The 15,250-nt window shown below is 37.5% G+C and overlaps 1 protein-coding gene across 1 annotated transcript in view; it reads right to left on the reverse strand.

The window, feature by feature from the left end:
• The window catches only part of LOC115255111 (uncharacterized), a 90,114-nt gene extending 86,420 nt beyond the window's left edge, over nucleotides 1-3,694 (reverse strand). Inside the window, exon 1 of the mRNA XM_029852966.2 lies at nucleotides 3,101-3,694. Within this exon, the coding sequence (XP_029708826.1) occupies nucleotides 3,101-3,397 (297 nt within the window). The 5' untranslated portion in view covers nucleotides 3,398-3,694. The remainder of the gene's footprint in view (nucleotides 1-3,100) is intronic.
• Nucleotides 3,695-15,250: the final 11,556 nt, after the last annotated feature.

Here is a 15,250-nt window from a genome sequence, read left to right on the forward strand (position 1 = left end):
AACAACAACAAAAAACATCTCAATTCAATCAAAAAAAAAAAATAATAAATAAATAAAACAAGAGCGCGTAAAACGAGTAAGAAAAATGGCGATCCGAAGAAAAAAAATTAAAAAAAAAATTCTACAAAAAACACGTTTACATCCGCGACATTACGACTCGGCTCGAAGAAAAACGACGCGGACAACGTGATCTACCCGCCACCGAATGATATGGTGATCTTGACCCTTCAAAATATAAGAAAGATGTTTCGTCGTCTCGACCACAGGGTTGCCCACTTGTACATCTGAAATAGAAAATAGTATTAAATGGTGATAGGATCACAACAGTTACATAATTTTCGGAAACAAATCTCTCTAGACGTAGACAAAAATTACCTGACTCCTCCTGAAACAAATGGTTTATTAACAATGAAAAACATACAAAAAAAGTACACCAAATTGTGATCTTGGAATTTTCTTGCATTTAAATTAACAAAGCTAAAAAATTACAAGATCAAAATTTGTTATGGTAGATCTTACGCCGTAACGCACCATTATAAGGTGATCTACCCACGTTACGGGGCAGTATTCAAGGAAGTTTCAACATAATCAATAACTTGAAATTCGCTCAAAAACGCAGCGAATAGTGTGTGCAATTTAGTATGATCAACAATGTTCATTTTCAGTTCTTGTTGTTTATTTTCATTACCCAGAAAGATCGACAAAATGATAGGTAGATGATCACTAATTTCATGGAAAATTGCATGGTTTTGAAGTTTTGCAGCATGATCGATTGGACATATGAAATGATGTAGGATACTTGTCTCACAACATACAAATTCATGCAATGCCAGACAAAGAAAGCCCTTCAATTAATGACTGTGGAAAGTGTTGAAAGAGCAGGCCAAGTTCCAATGGGAACGCAAAGCCACAAAAGAAGAAGACGTATAGAATCTAACATTGTGCATATATTTGGGTTTTTTGCATTTCAGTATGATTTTGTCAATCAAAAACAACTATGTTTTCTTAACACGACGTTTCCGTCCTTATTGGACCTTTTTCAAGAATTCTGTAGTGTATTATTTGATTTCTATGAAAATTTGTTTGCGATTGCATAGAATGTTACCGAAAATGATGTTGTCTTAACGTTAAGGCGTTTGTTTGGGCGTCTAATCCTCATTTAGTGTTGGCTGTAATAAAAATATTTAGTGGATTCTCTCTTGAACTCAGGATGTCTACTCATAAAACAAAGTAAAAGTCCCTGAGTTTTCCAGGTTTTTCCAGGTGGAAATTAAGGAAATCAAAAATATAAAAATAATCTTTAATTTTAGTTAAATTGGTATACTTTTTAAAAACCATACAGATACTAACGCGGAGTCTGCTAGGATTTTTTTTTTTGAGGTTTACCCAAATTTCACGCTGGATTCCTTCCGAAGATCGTCCCGAAACATATGCAAAGTTCCATCAGGAATTCCTCTAAATGGTTTTCCGGGATAACTTTCCAACAGTTTCTCTCAGGATTTTTGCAAGGTTCTTACAAGATAGCTTTCCGATGTTTTTCTTTGATATTCTCACGAAATTTCGCTCGCAGTTTCTCCTAGAATTTCTCTTGGATATTTTTGAAGTTCCTGCTTGAATTTCCTGCCAGGATTAATCACAGAATTTAATTTCCGAGATCTACCAGTTTTTCTCAGTTTTTAAATAGATCTCTGAGGGGTTTCTCGCAAGATGGCACCTAGAATTTTGTGAGTTATCACAGGACAGGACAAATTACGAGGTAAAATCCCTGCAAGAATTCCTGGATCAACTGTTAAAGAAATCCCTAAAATGAGCATCCAGAATTTTGGAACGTTTTTTGGCAGAAATTTCGAGAAAATCTCTGGAAATAATTCCGATAAAATCTGTAAAAAAAATAATCACATGTGGATCATTGCAAGAAATGCGGTAAACAACTATGAGGAAAAGCCTTGAAAAGCTCTGTAAGAAATCACGGGAAGAACTGCATGAGAAATATCATCGAGAAACTCTGCAGAGATCTCAAAAAGCAACAAAAAAAACTTAGCAAAAAGTCCAGGATAAATAAAAAAACTCTGAGACACATCCCAGGGCTAACTTCTGGAGAAGTCTCATAAGAATCACTGGAAGGAATTTATCTTGAGAGAAACTTTAATAGAAATTCTGTTAAAACACCTGCAATATATCTTGAGAGAAATCCTTGTAAAGATCTCGGAATTATTCAAGTAAATAATTTTGGAAAAATTCCACGAGGGACTCTAGGAGCAATACCGAAAAATCCTTTGAAGAAGTAATCGACAGCAGACTTCTATCCGAAATCAAATTGACAAGGGCGATTTCTTCACCCTGGCTTAAGCGTTAAACCAGGTTTAACTATATGGGTAAGCCTGGCTTACCGGTTAAGCCGAGGTGAAGAAATCGCCCCTTAGCTACAGATGCACTAACGACCACCTTTACCCTCCAGAGGATCTGATATACAATACTATTCGAATTTCACCCTTCCACAACATAAACATTTTCCTCGTTTTCAATGTTAGCATCCCAACTATTGAAAATAAACCAGACGACAATAAACTACGCTGAATAAACATTTTCCAATGCGATATGCCAAGAAAGAAAAACACTTTTCCTGTGGTTTTCTTCAGTGTGTTATGCCTTGTTTAAGTCCAGCCTAGCGGAGCGACTCCGTAACTAGCATAAACCAATTCAAACCGCATTGGCATACACATGTTTGCGGTGACGATTCCATTTCATGTGTCGTCTTCCTTCACTCGAGCAGTTTTCTTTCAAAATGAGATAAATATAATTAAGATTTTAATTAGAAAACCAAATAGACACAGGCACGCACAATGTCATCTGAACTAAAAGCACCAGTCCAGTGAGGGAACACATGCGTCTTAAATTTAACGGGGGAGAGTGTGAGAGAGGGGGTAGAAGAAAATAGACAAGGAGCAATTTCTCGTTGTGGTTTTCCTGGTTCATGTGCTGCTTTATGACTGAAGCAAATTAAACAACTTGAAATCACGGATAATTTCTTGATACGATCGTAAAGTTACGCATTAAAAAAAACAAAACTCTACATCTACAACACAATAATCGCACGTACCTCATTTTCCGGCGGAACAAACTCCTCGATCCAAACGACCGGCTGCTCCTGTCCATCCTCCGCCAGGACCGGTTTCGGCTCCGGCGAGTGGCACACTCGAAACACGACAATATTTTCCTCATCAACGCTACGATAATCACCGTGTTGCGTGTTTACGTTGCGAAACGTGGCCACCGCGGCAGCGGCGACGGCCTTCACGGATTCCTCTCCCGCCTTGGTGTCACCAATCACCTCCGGAACAGCGGACACGGCCACGGTGCTCGGGCCAGCAGCCACACTCGATGATTCACCTTCCATTGTTAAACACACGGGAATTACACTCCTGATTGATTGTTGAGCACTTCTAACGACCTTGAACTGCACCACACCGGAGCACTTTCAGAGAGCACTGTTTCGCACTGAACACTTTTCACTGAAATCGCCGATTTATGAACACCAATCGATTCGATCACCGCAAGAATCAAATTCTACACCGAAGCCACTCGTATTTCACCGGAAATAGCCCGCGCGACAATGCTCCAGCAATCCACAAAACGTAAACAAACCGGCAAACTGATTCGCAAAACACCTGGGAAACCGCACGACGGAGAAACACATGGATAGCCATGGACGCAGAAAGACGAAATCAAAACATAAACAACTCTACTTTATCGATAGCATAGCGACGACGACGACCGCGGACCGGCGTCGCGGTGGTTGCCGTCGGAGCGCTCGCTGATTTTGACGTTTGTCCAGGTTTATCAATAGAAATACACTAGAACTCCAATGGCGCTGTAGTCACTTTTCCAATTTAATTATTTTAATAACTTTAGTGGTACTAATTGATTATTTTGAGGTATCCATCTTGTAGAGGATCTTTTGTTTTGATAAACAAAATTTATTTGACACTTCTAGTACCGCTACTGACGCTGTAAGGACGTGGCATACTAGATGTTAGTCACACGAACAGCCGCGACATTGGACTTCTGTGGCTAGTTATTCTAATGGTTTATCTCTCGCGTTCTCTCGCATCAACGCTTTTCTCTCACCAGGGTTGCCAATTAGAATGGAAGGAAAATTTATTAACCTATAGGTATATATATATATATATATATATATATAGGTATATATAGGTATATATTTGAAATGACCAGTAAAACATAAAACTGCACGCATTCTTGCAAGTCTTAACCCTAAAAGGGATACCTTCATGGTCTCAGTTTCGTCACCTCGCTGAGTGTGTTTCATCAAAGACGATCTCTGAAAGGCGCCTGGGGTCCAATGGACCCCAGGTATCCCTTTTAGGGTTAAGAACTTCATGAAAAAATAAGAAATTTTCGTTGAACTTTTCGAAAGAATTTGCGGTTTTTTTTCAGTATTGCTTTCAAAAATTCATGAAAGATGTTTTCCCCAGCTAAATTTTCAAAAATTCTAGGAAGAAATATTGGACGATTTCCAATAAAATAAAATCCAACAGAAATGCTGGCAGGAATCCTTAAAGCTTTTTATAAATATAACATTATTGATAAAAAAATAAAAGCAATCTTCAGAGGAAAAATATTTGGAGGAACTTTCAGAGAATTTCTCGGAAGAATCCTTGAAAATATTTTCGAATAAACTTTTGAAGGATTCTTGAAAAATGTAGAAATTTATAGGAAAAGACCTGAACAGGTTTTTGGAGAAGGTTTTGAAAGAATTTTCGGAGAGATCTTCGGAGAATTTTCTTTAACGTAATCCACGGTCAAATTGATCACTTTAAAACAACTTTTGCAGGTAACATTTGCAGCGTTTCAAAAATAGGCAACATAAGTTCTGCAAAACCAGTACCGAGTAGTTCTTTAGAAAGTAGAATTTTGATCAACAATTTTATAGACCAACTAAAATCACAAAATTGAAAATGCCACTTTGGGACGAAATTGATCAGCATACAATTAACATCGGTAAGATTAGAAAATTACCTTCTCCACTAAATATTGATCTTCTGATCACAAATAACGCATCGAAACTCTTAAAACTAATGAATTCGGCTGGTAAATGACAAATTTAAATATTAAATTTAAATATTAAACGCCTGAAAGTATGCAATTTCCTTTAAAATAAACAAGTCCAATCACAAAAAATCATTTTTAACTAAAATTGATGCTTTTGAAACTGATTCATGTCAAGAATAACTACATCACATCACAATCAAGGTTACATAAAAATGGGAAAACAGAAAGTTTACTAGAACTCCTAGCAATCGATTGTTTAGTATCAATGGATTCGTCTATGTAAGAATCAACTTGAAAAACCCTTAAAAAGCAATACAAGACCACAGACAAACAGACGTAACTCTTAGAGGAAATTCATCAAAAACTTTTGCCCGGTGTCATTTTCATGAGCACACTGCCACCTGTTGGTAGAACCGCGCGCGACTCTGTCGGCCATGATGAATTTCGATTTGACGTTTGCTGGCACGCACACTACTACATAAATTGCTGTAAATTTCGTTTGCATAATTCAGCAACGTGTACACTGGCAAACGTCAAAGCGATCGAACACTAGCGCATCTGGTGGAACGATCGCGCAAATCAAATGAAATTTGAATTGATCGTTAAATGCATGTGCCAAGCCGTTTTGAAGAGTGTTACGTCTGTTTGTCTGTGACAAGACTGACATTTTCTAAAAACTGAATTTCCACAATCATCTATGGACATCCATTAACTAGTTGAGATAAAAAATTTGTGATCATAATGAGGTACAGTAGACGTTCGATAACTGCAACATGTTTACGTTTCACTTAGCGAACAAAATTCGATAACTGCAACGTCAGACAGGCGTCAACAACCCATCAATTGACGTTAAATGATCGTAAAATTCATTCGACTGTTCATTTGGGCTAACATGGCGCACCGTTTTGACGGATAGCGGTGCGATAACTGCAAATTTGTTGCACTTATCGGACTTGCAGTTAAAAAGCATTGCAGTTAAACCACTTGCACCGACCGAACATCTACTGTACTGGAATTGCTTATAGGGTTTGTGTACCATCAGTAATCTCATGCTCCCATATTGATCCTATTCGAAAACAAGCGATTACGGCTCCGATTGATTCCGTTCTTTTTGTTTTCATGGGTGCTCACTTCTAAAAAAATAAGAAACAAAACAAACAGCGCTTCAATCCTTTGTTTTTTGTAGGATGAAAATGGGAGCCAATGCTTTATAAGGGAACCAATACCCTAATATTATTAATAATATTATGGAAAAACAATTTAGAATTTGAAACCCGAAGCTTCCCCACACGTGACAAATATTTTTTTTTCTCCAAATTATACGTTAAAATTCTGATTTTAAACTACACGGACAATATTCGTGTCAGTTCTGGAGAAATCCTTGAAGTTATTCTTAAAAATACCCTTCAATTTCTTTTCCAAAATACCTATTCATCGATAAATCGGTGAAGAATGGATCTTCAAAGGAATCTTTGGAGACATTTCCGACTGGAGACTGAGTACACGCACCACCATGAAAAATGCATGCTTGAGGGACACAGCGTGATCGCGGCGTCGCTGCCGGTAGTCAAAGACGCGACTGCTCGAGGGTTAAAGGAATCGGAATCCAAACAAGAATTCCCAAATGAGATCACTGGAGGTTAATCCAAAAAAATCGCTGGATCAGTAAGCGAAGGACAACCTAGAGAAGTTTCAGAAGCAGTTGCTTCCCTGGAAGACTTTCGGAGGGAATCTCTGGAGGGATCCATAAGGAATTTACGAAAAAAAAGACTGCAGAAATTTACGAGGGATTCCCAAAAAAATCCCTAGAGCACAGACAAACAGACGTCTCACTCTACTCACTTCCCATCGTTTTTTAACGGATTATTCAAATATTCCGTAGTTCGCAAATCGCTCGCTCATGGCGCTCGCATCGTTTTTGCTCCTGTTTGACGTTTGCTCACTACCGCCATCTACTCAGTGGATTTGCGTACCACAGCATAATTAGCATTGGGCGATTATGTTTGCGTGACGATAATTTTTATCGCATTTTCTTCCAAGTGACACGTCTGTTTGTCTGTGCCTAGAGTCTCAGAAAAATTAGTCCCCCAGGAGGCAGCTTGCCTCCTCTTTCATCTAGCTCTTTCTCGTGTATGCTCAGGAGAGTGAGTAAGAAAAAAGAAAAAGCTGGCTCCGACAATGCTGATCACGAAATAAAATGAACTACAATCCCACCAAGTATTAACGACATTCAGAGAATTTCTTCGGTCATATATCTAAAAATTCTTTCAGCTTTTTCGGAAATTCCACACAATTTTTATTTGTTCGACTGACAATTTCCCTTTGAATGTCGCTGGTATCTCCTGCAGGAATTTTTCCGGGCATTCTAGTAGAATTTTCTTCGGGAATACCTCAAACATATTCTTTCGGACATTATTCAAGGATTACCCCCGGCTATTCCTCCGACAGTACCGAAAGAATTCTCTTGGATTTCTTTTTGGGATTCCTCTTTGGAACCTTTGCATTCCGCTTGGGATCCCGCTTGAGATCCGTCCTGGAATTTTTATTGGCAATCATCTTGGAATACTTCCTGTTGTGTTCCCCTGAAATTTCTCTTGAATTTTTTTTCTGGAATTGTTTTTGGAAAAAGTCTTCTGGAATCCTCCATGGAACTTAACCTGGAAGTTCTCTGGAAAATTTTCCTGCAGCTTGGAAATTTCTGCTACAATTTCATTTGGAATTGGTCTTGGATTTTCTTCAGGCTTTTTTGATGGAATTTCTCCTGCAGTTCCATTTGGAAGTATCACTCGCATTCGTCCTGAAAACCTTTTTGGGATTCGTTCTCAGAATCCGCTTTGAATTGCTTTTGAAATTCCTCTGAATTACCTCCTGCAATTTAATTTAGATTATTTGATACCACAATTTCAACAAATTTGTTATTAGCAATTCCACCGGGATGCCTCTCAAAATCATTTTAGACATTCTTTCAGATATTTGTTTGGAAATTCCTCTCGAAATTCTTTCAAAATATTATTATAATTATCTTTTAAAAGATCCTTCGGCAACCCTCCAATTATCCGGCAATCTATCGGAAATTTATCCAGGAATTTCATTGACAATATCTTCAGGAACTTGTATGTGCAATCCAGTGTTCATTCCGAAAATTTCTCAAGCATATTCCTCCAGGATTTCCTCTAAAAAATTCCTCTCAGAATCTTTTCTAGGAGCTACTCCTAAAAATACCCCAAGAAATGCGAGTTTCTCCATGAAGTATTCCTGGAGTATCTTCGGAAATTGCACAATAAGTTTTTCATTCGGGAAAGCTGCCAGGAAATGCACTAGAAATTCCTCCAAGATTTGCTTTTACAATTCCTAGAGAAATTCCTTTAGCAGAAATTTCACCGGAAATTTCTCGGAGTTTCATTCTGCAATTCTTCTTAAAACTCTTTCAAAAAATCCTTCTAGAAAAACTTTACATTTTGTCATTAATTTCACTGACAATTTTCAATCCATTCTAAGCACTTGTACAGCCATTATTGTAAAGCATCCTGGAAATACCAAAATTTCTTCTGGTATTTTCTTGTCAGCATTAATTTTACTGACAATTTGTTCAGAAACTTCTCTAATTTCGTCAGTCGAGATTTCCACAAGGAATTCTTTAGGAAATTTCTTTCACAAGCCCAAATAAAAACGGAAATTTTCTCGCAATATTCCAGATATTAATTCATCAAATTTTACAAAATTTCACCCGTTTCAACTTGCCCCGGTGAACCTTATACCAAACGTCCATTATGTCAAATGACATTATGCCAAATATCCCGCTCCCTATTTGTTTCATAGGATTCCTCTCGAATTTTTCCATGATTGATTTGTATTGTATTTAACAGACTTAACGTAAGCCTAAACTATTTCATTCAGTATCATAATTTCCATTTTATATGACTCATTTTGATGTCATAATGGACAACTTTTCCGAATTGGTACATAATGCAACATAAATTTGTTGCATAATGAAAAATAAATGCATAATGTTCATAATGCAACTCATTTTGTACACGGTAAAAATTCTGCACGCTAGATGTAAGGGAAAAATTCCTTAACTATTCAATGTCGTATACGATTATAATCAACATGATCAGAAGTGCTTTTCCTTTGAGATCGCAATGCTGTCAGTGTTGATTTGAGGACCAAAACAAACCCACCAGAGAAATCAACAGAAAATCCCTTCGATTTGCACTACTGTAAAAAGCAATACGATCCAAAGTGAAAAGTTGTTGATTTGGTAATGACTGTTTTTGGGCATGAAAGTAAATATAGATGACAGGCGGTAGAAAGTGCTTCGCTTCGATTCGCACCTCCCTAACAGATGTGAAGCAGTGTAGTGGTAAAATAGTTGATCGTGACTCTAAAGGTCCTGGTATCAAATCTGGGAGCGGCTGTACACATTTTTTTTAATTTTAGTTTTGAAATCAAAACATTGTCAACAACGAATTGATGTGAAGTTACATTGAAATTGAAGAGGCATTGGATGTTCTTTGTCAAATGATATGTAATTGATAACAAACGGATTGAACAGTAGTGCGAATTCAAGTGCCAATCAGTTTATATCACACTGCTGATTTTTTACCGTATATGGAACTCGTTGCAAAACTCGATTTTTTCAGCCTTCTTCCTATTTATCCAACTCGGCAAGCCTCGATGTATGACTCGTGCTGAAAAAATCAACTTTTTGCAACTCGTTACATAAATAACTATTTCAGGTCAAGGAAACTTGGCTATTCCTGTCGATATTCATCAAGAAATGTCTTCGGTGATTCCCTCCGGAACTCATCTAGGAATTACTTCGGCTATACCTTTTGGAATTCCTCCGAAAATTCAGTTAGACATACTCCGGAAATGTTTTCGTCAATTCATTTAGCAATTCCATGAAACTCATCCACTCGATTCTTTCATTTAAATTTTCTTTTTAATAGTAATGAGTTTTTGAAAACTCACCTTGCGAGCCCTACGCAGAGTGCGGAACTGGAGGCAAACAGCCATGGACCGAGTGGAATGGAGGCGGCTACTATGTACAGTAGAGGCCACCCCGGCCTTAGTCTGATCGGTAAGGTAAAGAGTTTTTGAAAATATGTAGTAGATTTGTGCCTCATTCAGAAATACTTCGAAGGAATTGTTCATCGAATTTCCTTCGGTAATTCCTTTATACATTGAGAAATTAATTTGTAAATTGCATCAGGAATTCCTTCGGATTTTTTTTTTCAGAAACTTCTCCAGAGTTAAACGCCGTGAGAATTCCTTTAAGAAGTATTACAATTTATTTTTATTATTTTTGATGTTTTTCTTGTAAATTTCAAAAAAAAATTAATATAATTATTCTTCCCAGCAATTGTTCCTGTAATTTTTCGACTTATCCAAAACAGTTCTCGACCATTCCCCTAATCATTTTAGATTCCTCAGGAATTTTCTGTGGTAGGTATTCTACAATTATTTCGGAAATTCTACCTGATATTCTATCTAAAGTTCATACTTCTACTAACTTCCCATCGTTTCCCTTTTTAACGGATAATTCAAATATTATGTGTAGTTCGCAAATTGCTCACTCACGGCGCTCTCATCGTTTTCGCTCCTGTTTGAGATTTGCTCACTATTGCCATCTACTCAGTGGATTTGCGAAACACAGCGTAATTAACATTGCTTTCATGGCAATGATTTTAATCGCATTTTGTTCAGAGTAATACGCCTGTTTGTCTGTGATATTAGACATCGCCGAGGTCGAGATGCGAGACAACTAATCTGCTGCCGCCACCATTATAATAAGAAAAGACTAGTGTGTCTAAATCTGTACGACCGCCCATACATACACTGCAAATTTTGTTTACTGGTACTTATTCAGCAAACTTTGCTGATTTTTTTGTGCTGATTTCATTCAGCAATGCGAATTTACTGAATATCAGCAATTATTATCCATTTTGCTGAACCATCCAGCAATTTTGACAGTTGATCAGCAACGTTGTGCTGAAATTCAGCAAAATTTTTGCTGAAATTCAGCAATTTGTTTTGCTGATTATTTTTTGTGCTGAAAGCATTTCAAAAGATTTGGTGTGTAGTTTACGGTCCCTTCCTCGTCATGTGTAATGAACTTTACTTTCAGCACAGACAAACAGACGTCTCACTCTACTCACTTCCCATCGTTTCACTTTTTAACGGATTATTCAAATATTCCGTAGTTCGCAAATCGCTCGCTCATGGCGCTCGCATCGTTTTTGCTCCTGTTTGACGTTTGCTCACTACCGCCATCTACTCAGTGGATTTGCGTACCACAGCATAATTAGCATTGGGCGATTATGTTTGCGTGACGATAATTTTTATCGCATTTTCTTCCAAGTGACACGTCTGTTTGTCTGTGCTTTCAGCGTAACTCCTAAAATATATTCACTTTGTGCAACAATGTTATTGCTGTTGTAATAGGAGTATAGAAATGACAACGCCAGTGACAATGATCGTTGGTATATTTAACTTGAGCTAGAATGACGACGTATCGTTCCATTTATTTTTGCCATTTTCCACTGTAGCTATTTGCTAGAGGAGTTTTGATATTCCCGGTAAGTAGAGTACCGTGAAGTTAGGTGAAACTGGTTTCTGTGCCACGAGATTCATACAAGGAAAATTTAGCAATGACAGATTATTCATTGTCAAAAATTTCAGCGTCAAGCTAATTGACGAAAAACTATAAGCTATATTAGATTAGGACTATGAGACAAATGTTATACCAAATTAGACATTTTATAATAGTTATTCAATTGAATAACATTTTTTGTTTATTTAATTTTTTAAACAACTTAAAACAACATTTTGGTTTAATGAATGTCTTTATTTCGTTATAATAATGGTTGAACTGCAAAGGTTATCAACTTTACAATAAGCCACAATTGAATTTTTGAAGTCTATGTCTAGAAAACAAAAATCATCCTAAAACTAATCATCATTTTCTGGCGGCGACGGTGGTGGTGGGTGGAGATCGCGTGTTTCTGGTAACAACAATGTATCGTTGCTGGCGGGAAATTTACGATACGTTGTTGGTATTGTTAGTAGGTTACTGGTGATTCCGACCGACGATTGAATTTCGGCTTCCATGTGCAGGAAAACTTGAACTCGCTTCTTCCGATATCAATGAAAACGGAAAGGAGGAAGTCGCAATCATACCTATGTAGACTTCACAGAACATTATCAACGCGCACTGCAGGATGGGAAACAATCAATTGTTCCATTGTGGCAATTTTAACTTCGGGCCATAAGTTAGTCAATTCAGAACTGTATAGGCACAGACAAACAAACGTATCTCTTAGAACAAAATGCTATAAAAACCATCGTCACAAAAACAAAATCGCCCAGTGCTAATTACACTGTGGTTCGCAAACCCACTGAGTAGATGGCGGTAGTGAGCAAACGCCAAACAGGAGCAAAAACGGTGCGAGCGCCATGAGCGAGCGATTTGCAACTACGGAATATTTGAATAATCCGTTAAGAAGAGAAACGATGGGAAGTGAGTAGAGTGAGACGTCTGTTTGTCTGTGGTATAGGTATGTTAAGGCGTCCCTGGGAGCAGACGGAAGTCGGTCGGTTAGTCAAACGTTTGTCTGTCTCGTCACTGTTTTTTCGTCTGTACGTTGTTTTGCGGGGGCTGGAACATTTCCTTTGAAGTCTGCTCCAGTAACATAGTGACGCCAATAAATGTGAAATGGTGGCATGTTGGGGTTTGTTTGTTGAGGCTGCCAATTTGTGCCGACACGTACATGAAATTGATGGAGTTTAGAATCACATGGCATGTAAATTGGAATTCCTCTACTTTGTTTAAAAAATTTCATGAACACAAGCTAAAATATCGAACATCCTAATTGTTTGTAACTGGCTAAAATGTGGTGCTAACAAACTTTCCGTCATCAATAACACTAGTTTACAGCATTTTTGAACTCGGTAAGCTGATGATCATTTTTGGTATAGAATCATGCCCTGAGTTCGAAAACGCGAAGGAAAAAAAATACAGTAGAGCGGAAATTTTTTCGGCTTTCCACACAAGGTTGATGATTTGAAATCGAACACAAACAGAAGCGGAAATAGCAGCCTGTTTCGGAGAATAAACACCGCCTGGAAGAAGCGGAGTGTAAAAAAAAGGAATTCGTGCTGTGAGCCTAAATCTGCAGGGATAAAGACGGGAGCCTCCTGACGGACGGACAAGAGGTGATTGAAAGGTGGAAGCAGTACTTTGATGAGCACCTGAATGGCATGGAGAATATAAGCACCAAGGCAAGGGAGACCAATGCAACGTAGGCAACAGACCAGATCTTCAACGTAGGCAAATCCTTCACTTCGAATTCAAAGGCATACGACATTATCAACCGCATAGGCGCCGTCCACAAATTACGTAACGCTCTAGGGGGAGGGAGAGTACGTCCAAGCGTTACGGCCCATACGAAAAATTTAAGATTTTCATACAAAAAAGCGTTACGAAGGGGGAAGGGGAGTCAAAACATGTCATTTTTAGCGTTACGTAATAAATGGATGCTGCCATAGAGCTATGGATAATCATGAACAAAAACGGCTTTATGTTGGTTTTTATTTTTTATTGAATTAAAGGGTGATACGGTCAAAATTTGGCACACAATTTGTTTCATAACTTGAGACTGCGTACACCAAAACAGCTGATTTTGGACCAGTAATGGAACATTATATGTAGCTTATACCATAAAATTTTCATCAAAATCGGTTTAGTATTTGCGGAGATATTGTGAATCCTGAAAACTGCAATTTTAAAGTTTTGTACAAAGTGGATTAAAAAATAAGAACACATTTTTACACTTTTAATTATAGAGCCAGAAATACTGAACCAATTTCAATGAAAATCTTTCTGTATGTAAAGTATACATATCAAAATGTTGTGTAAAAATTTCATTCAATTTGATCCAGCCGTCACAAAGTTATATTTGCTAAGGTGGTCAAATTTTGTCAAATTTTATCAAAGTCAATTCAAATTTTGATCACACTTTTTTTTTCATAACTTTAGACTGCGTACACCAAAACAGCTGATTTTTGGATCAGTAATGATACATTATATGTAGCTTGTACCATAAAATTTTCATCAAAATCGGTCTAGTATTTGTGGAGATATTGTTGAACCCTGAGATCTGCAATTTTTAAAATTTTGTGCAAAGAGGATTCACAAATAAAAACACATTTTTACTGTTTTATTTATAGAGCCAGAGATACTTAACCGATTTCAATGAATATTTTTCTGTATGTGAAGTATGCATATCAGTATGTTGTGTAAAAATTTCATTCAATTTGGTCCAGCCGTTACAAGTTATATTTGCTTAAGTGGCACCCGGTCAGTTTTTTTCAAATTCAAACTGCTACAACTTTGAATGTATTCATACAAAATGGCTCAAAATTTTACTAAGAACATATTTTCATAATAGGATAATTTTCCAATTGTTGCACGGTTGAAAATTCGCCAATTGTTGCAAACATCATAAGAATAACATGGAGTGTTCAACCACAGACAAACAGACGTGTCACTTGGAAGAAAATGCGATAAAAATTATCGTCACGCCAACATAATCGCCCAATGCTAATTATGCTGTGGTACGCAAATCCACTGAGTAGATGGCGGTAGTGAGCAAACGTCAAACAGGAGCAAAAACGATGCGAGCGCCATGAGCGAGCGATTTGCGAACTACGGAATATTTGAATAATCCGTTAAAAAGTGAAACGATGGGAAGTGAGTAGAGTGAGATGTCTGTTTGTCTGTGGTTCAACAATAGGCGAGTTTTTACCCGTGCAACAATTGGAAAATTACCCTAGTATTATACTGTCAAATGTTGATAAAAATCAGAGCAGTATTGGTAGTTCTATAATCAAAATTGTGCTTTACTGACCTTAAATTTCCGAAAATTGACTATGGAGCGCCTTTGTACAAAATTCGTCGATGGTTTTATCTACACTACCCGCCATAAATATGGAATCGCATCGCCTAGTATTGCAACACCCCAGTTGAATATTGCAGCACCCCCAGAAAGTTTGGCATCACCTGAGGACTTTATCACTTTCTGAACTGTATCTCAAAAACCGTATCCCCTGCATAGTTTAGACCTTCAGCAAAGTTGATCAGAAGACCTATGGCTATCAAATGGTGGTGAGTTTAGTG

The sequence above is a fragment of the Aedes albopictus genome, chromosome 2 (assembly GCF_035046485.1).
Source record: "Aedes albopictus strain Foshan chromosome 2, AalbF5, whole genome shotgun sequence".
Classification (NCBI taxonomy): domain Eukaryota; kingdom Metazoa; phylum Arthropoda; class Insecta; order Diptera; family Culicidae; genus Aedes; species Aedes albopictus.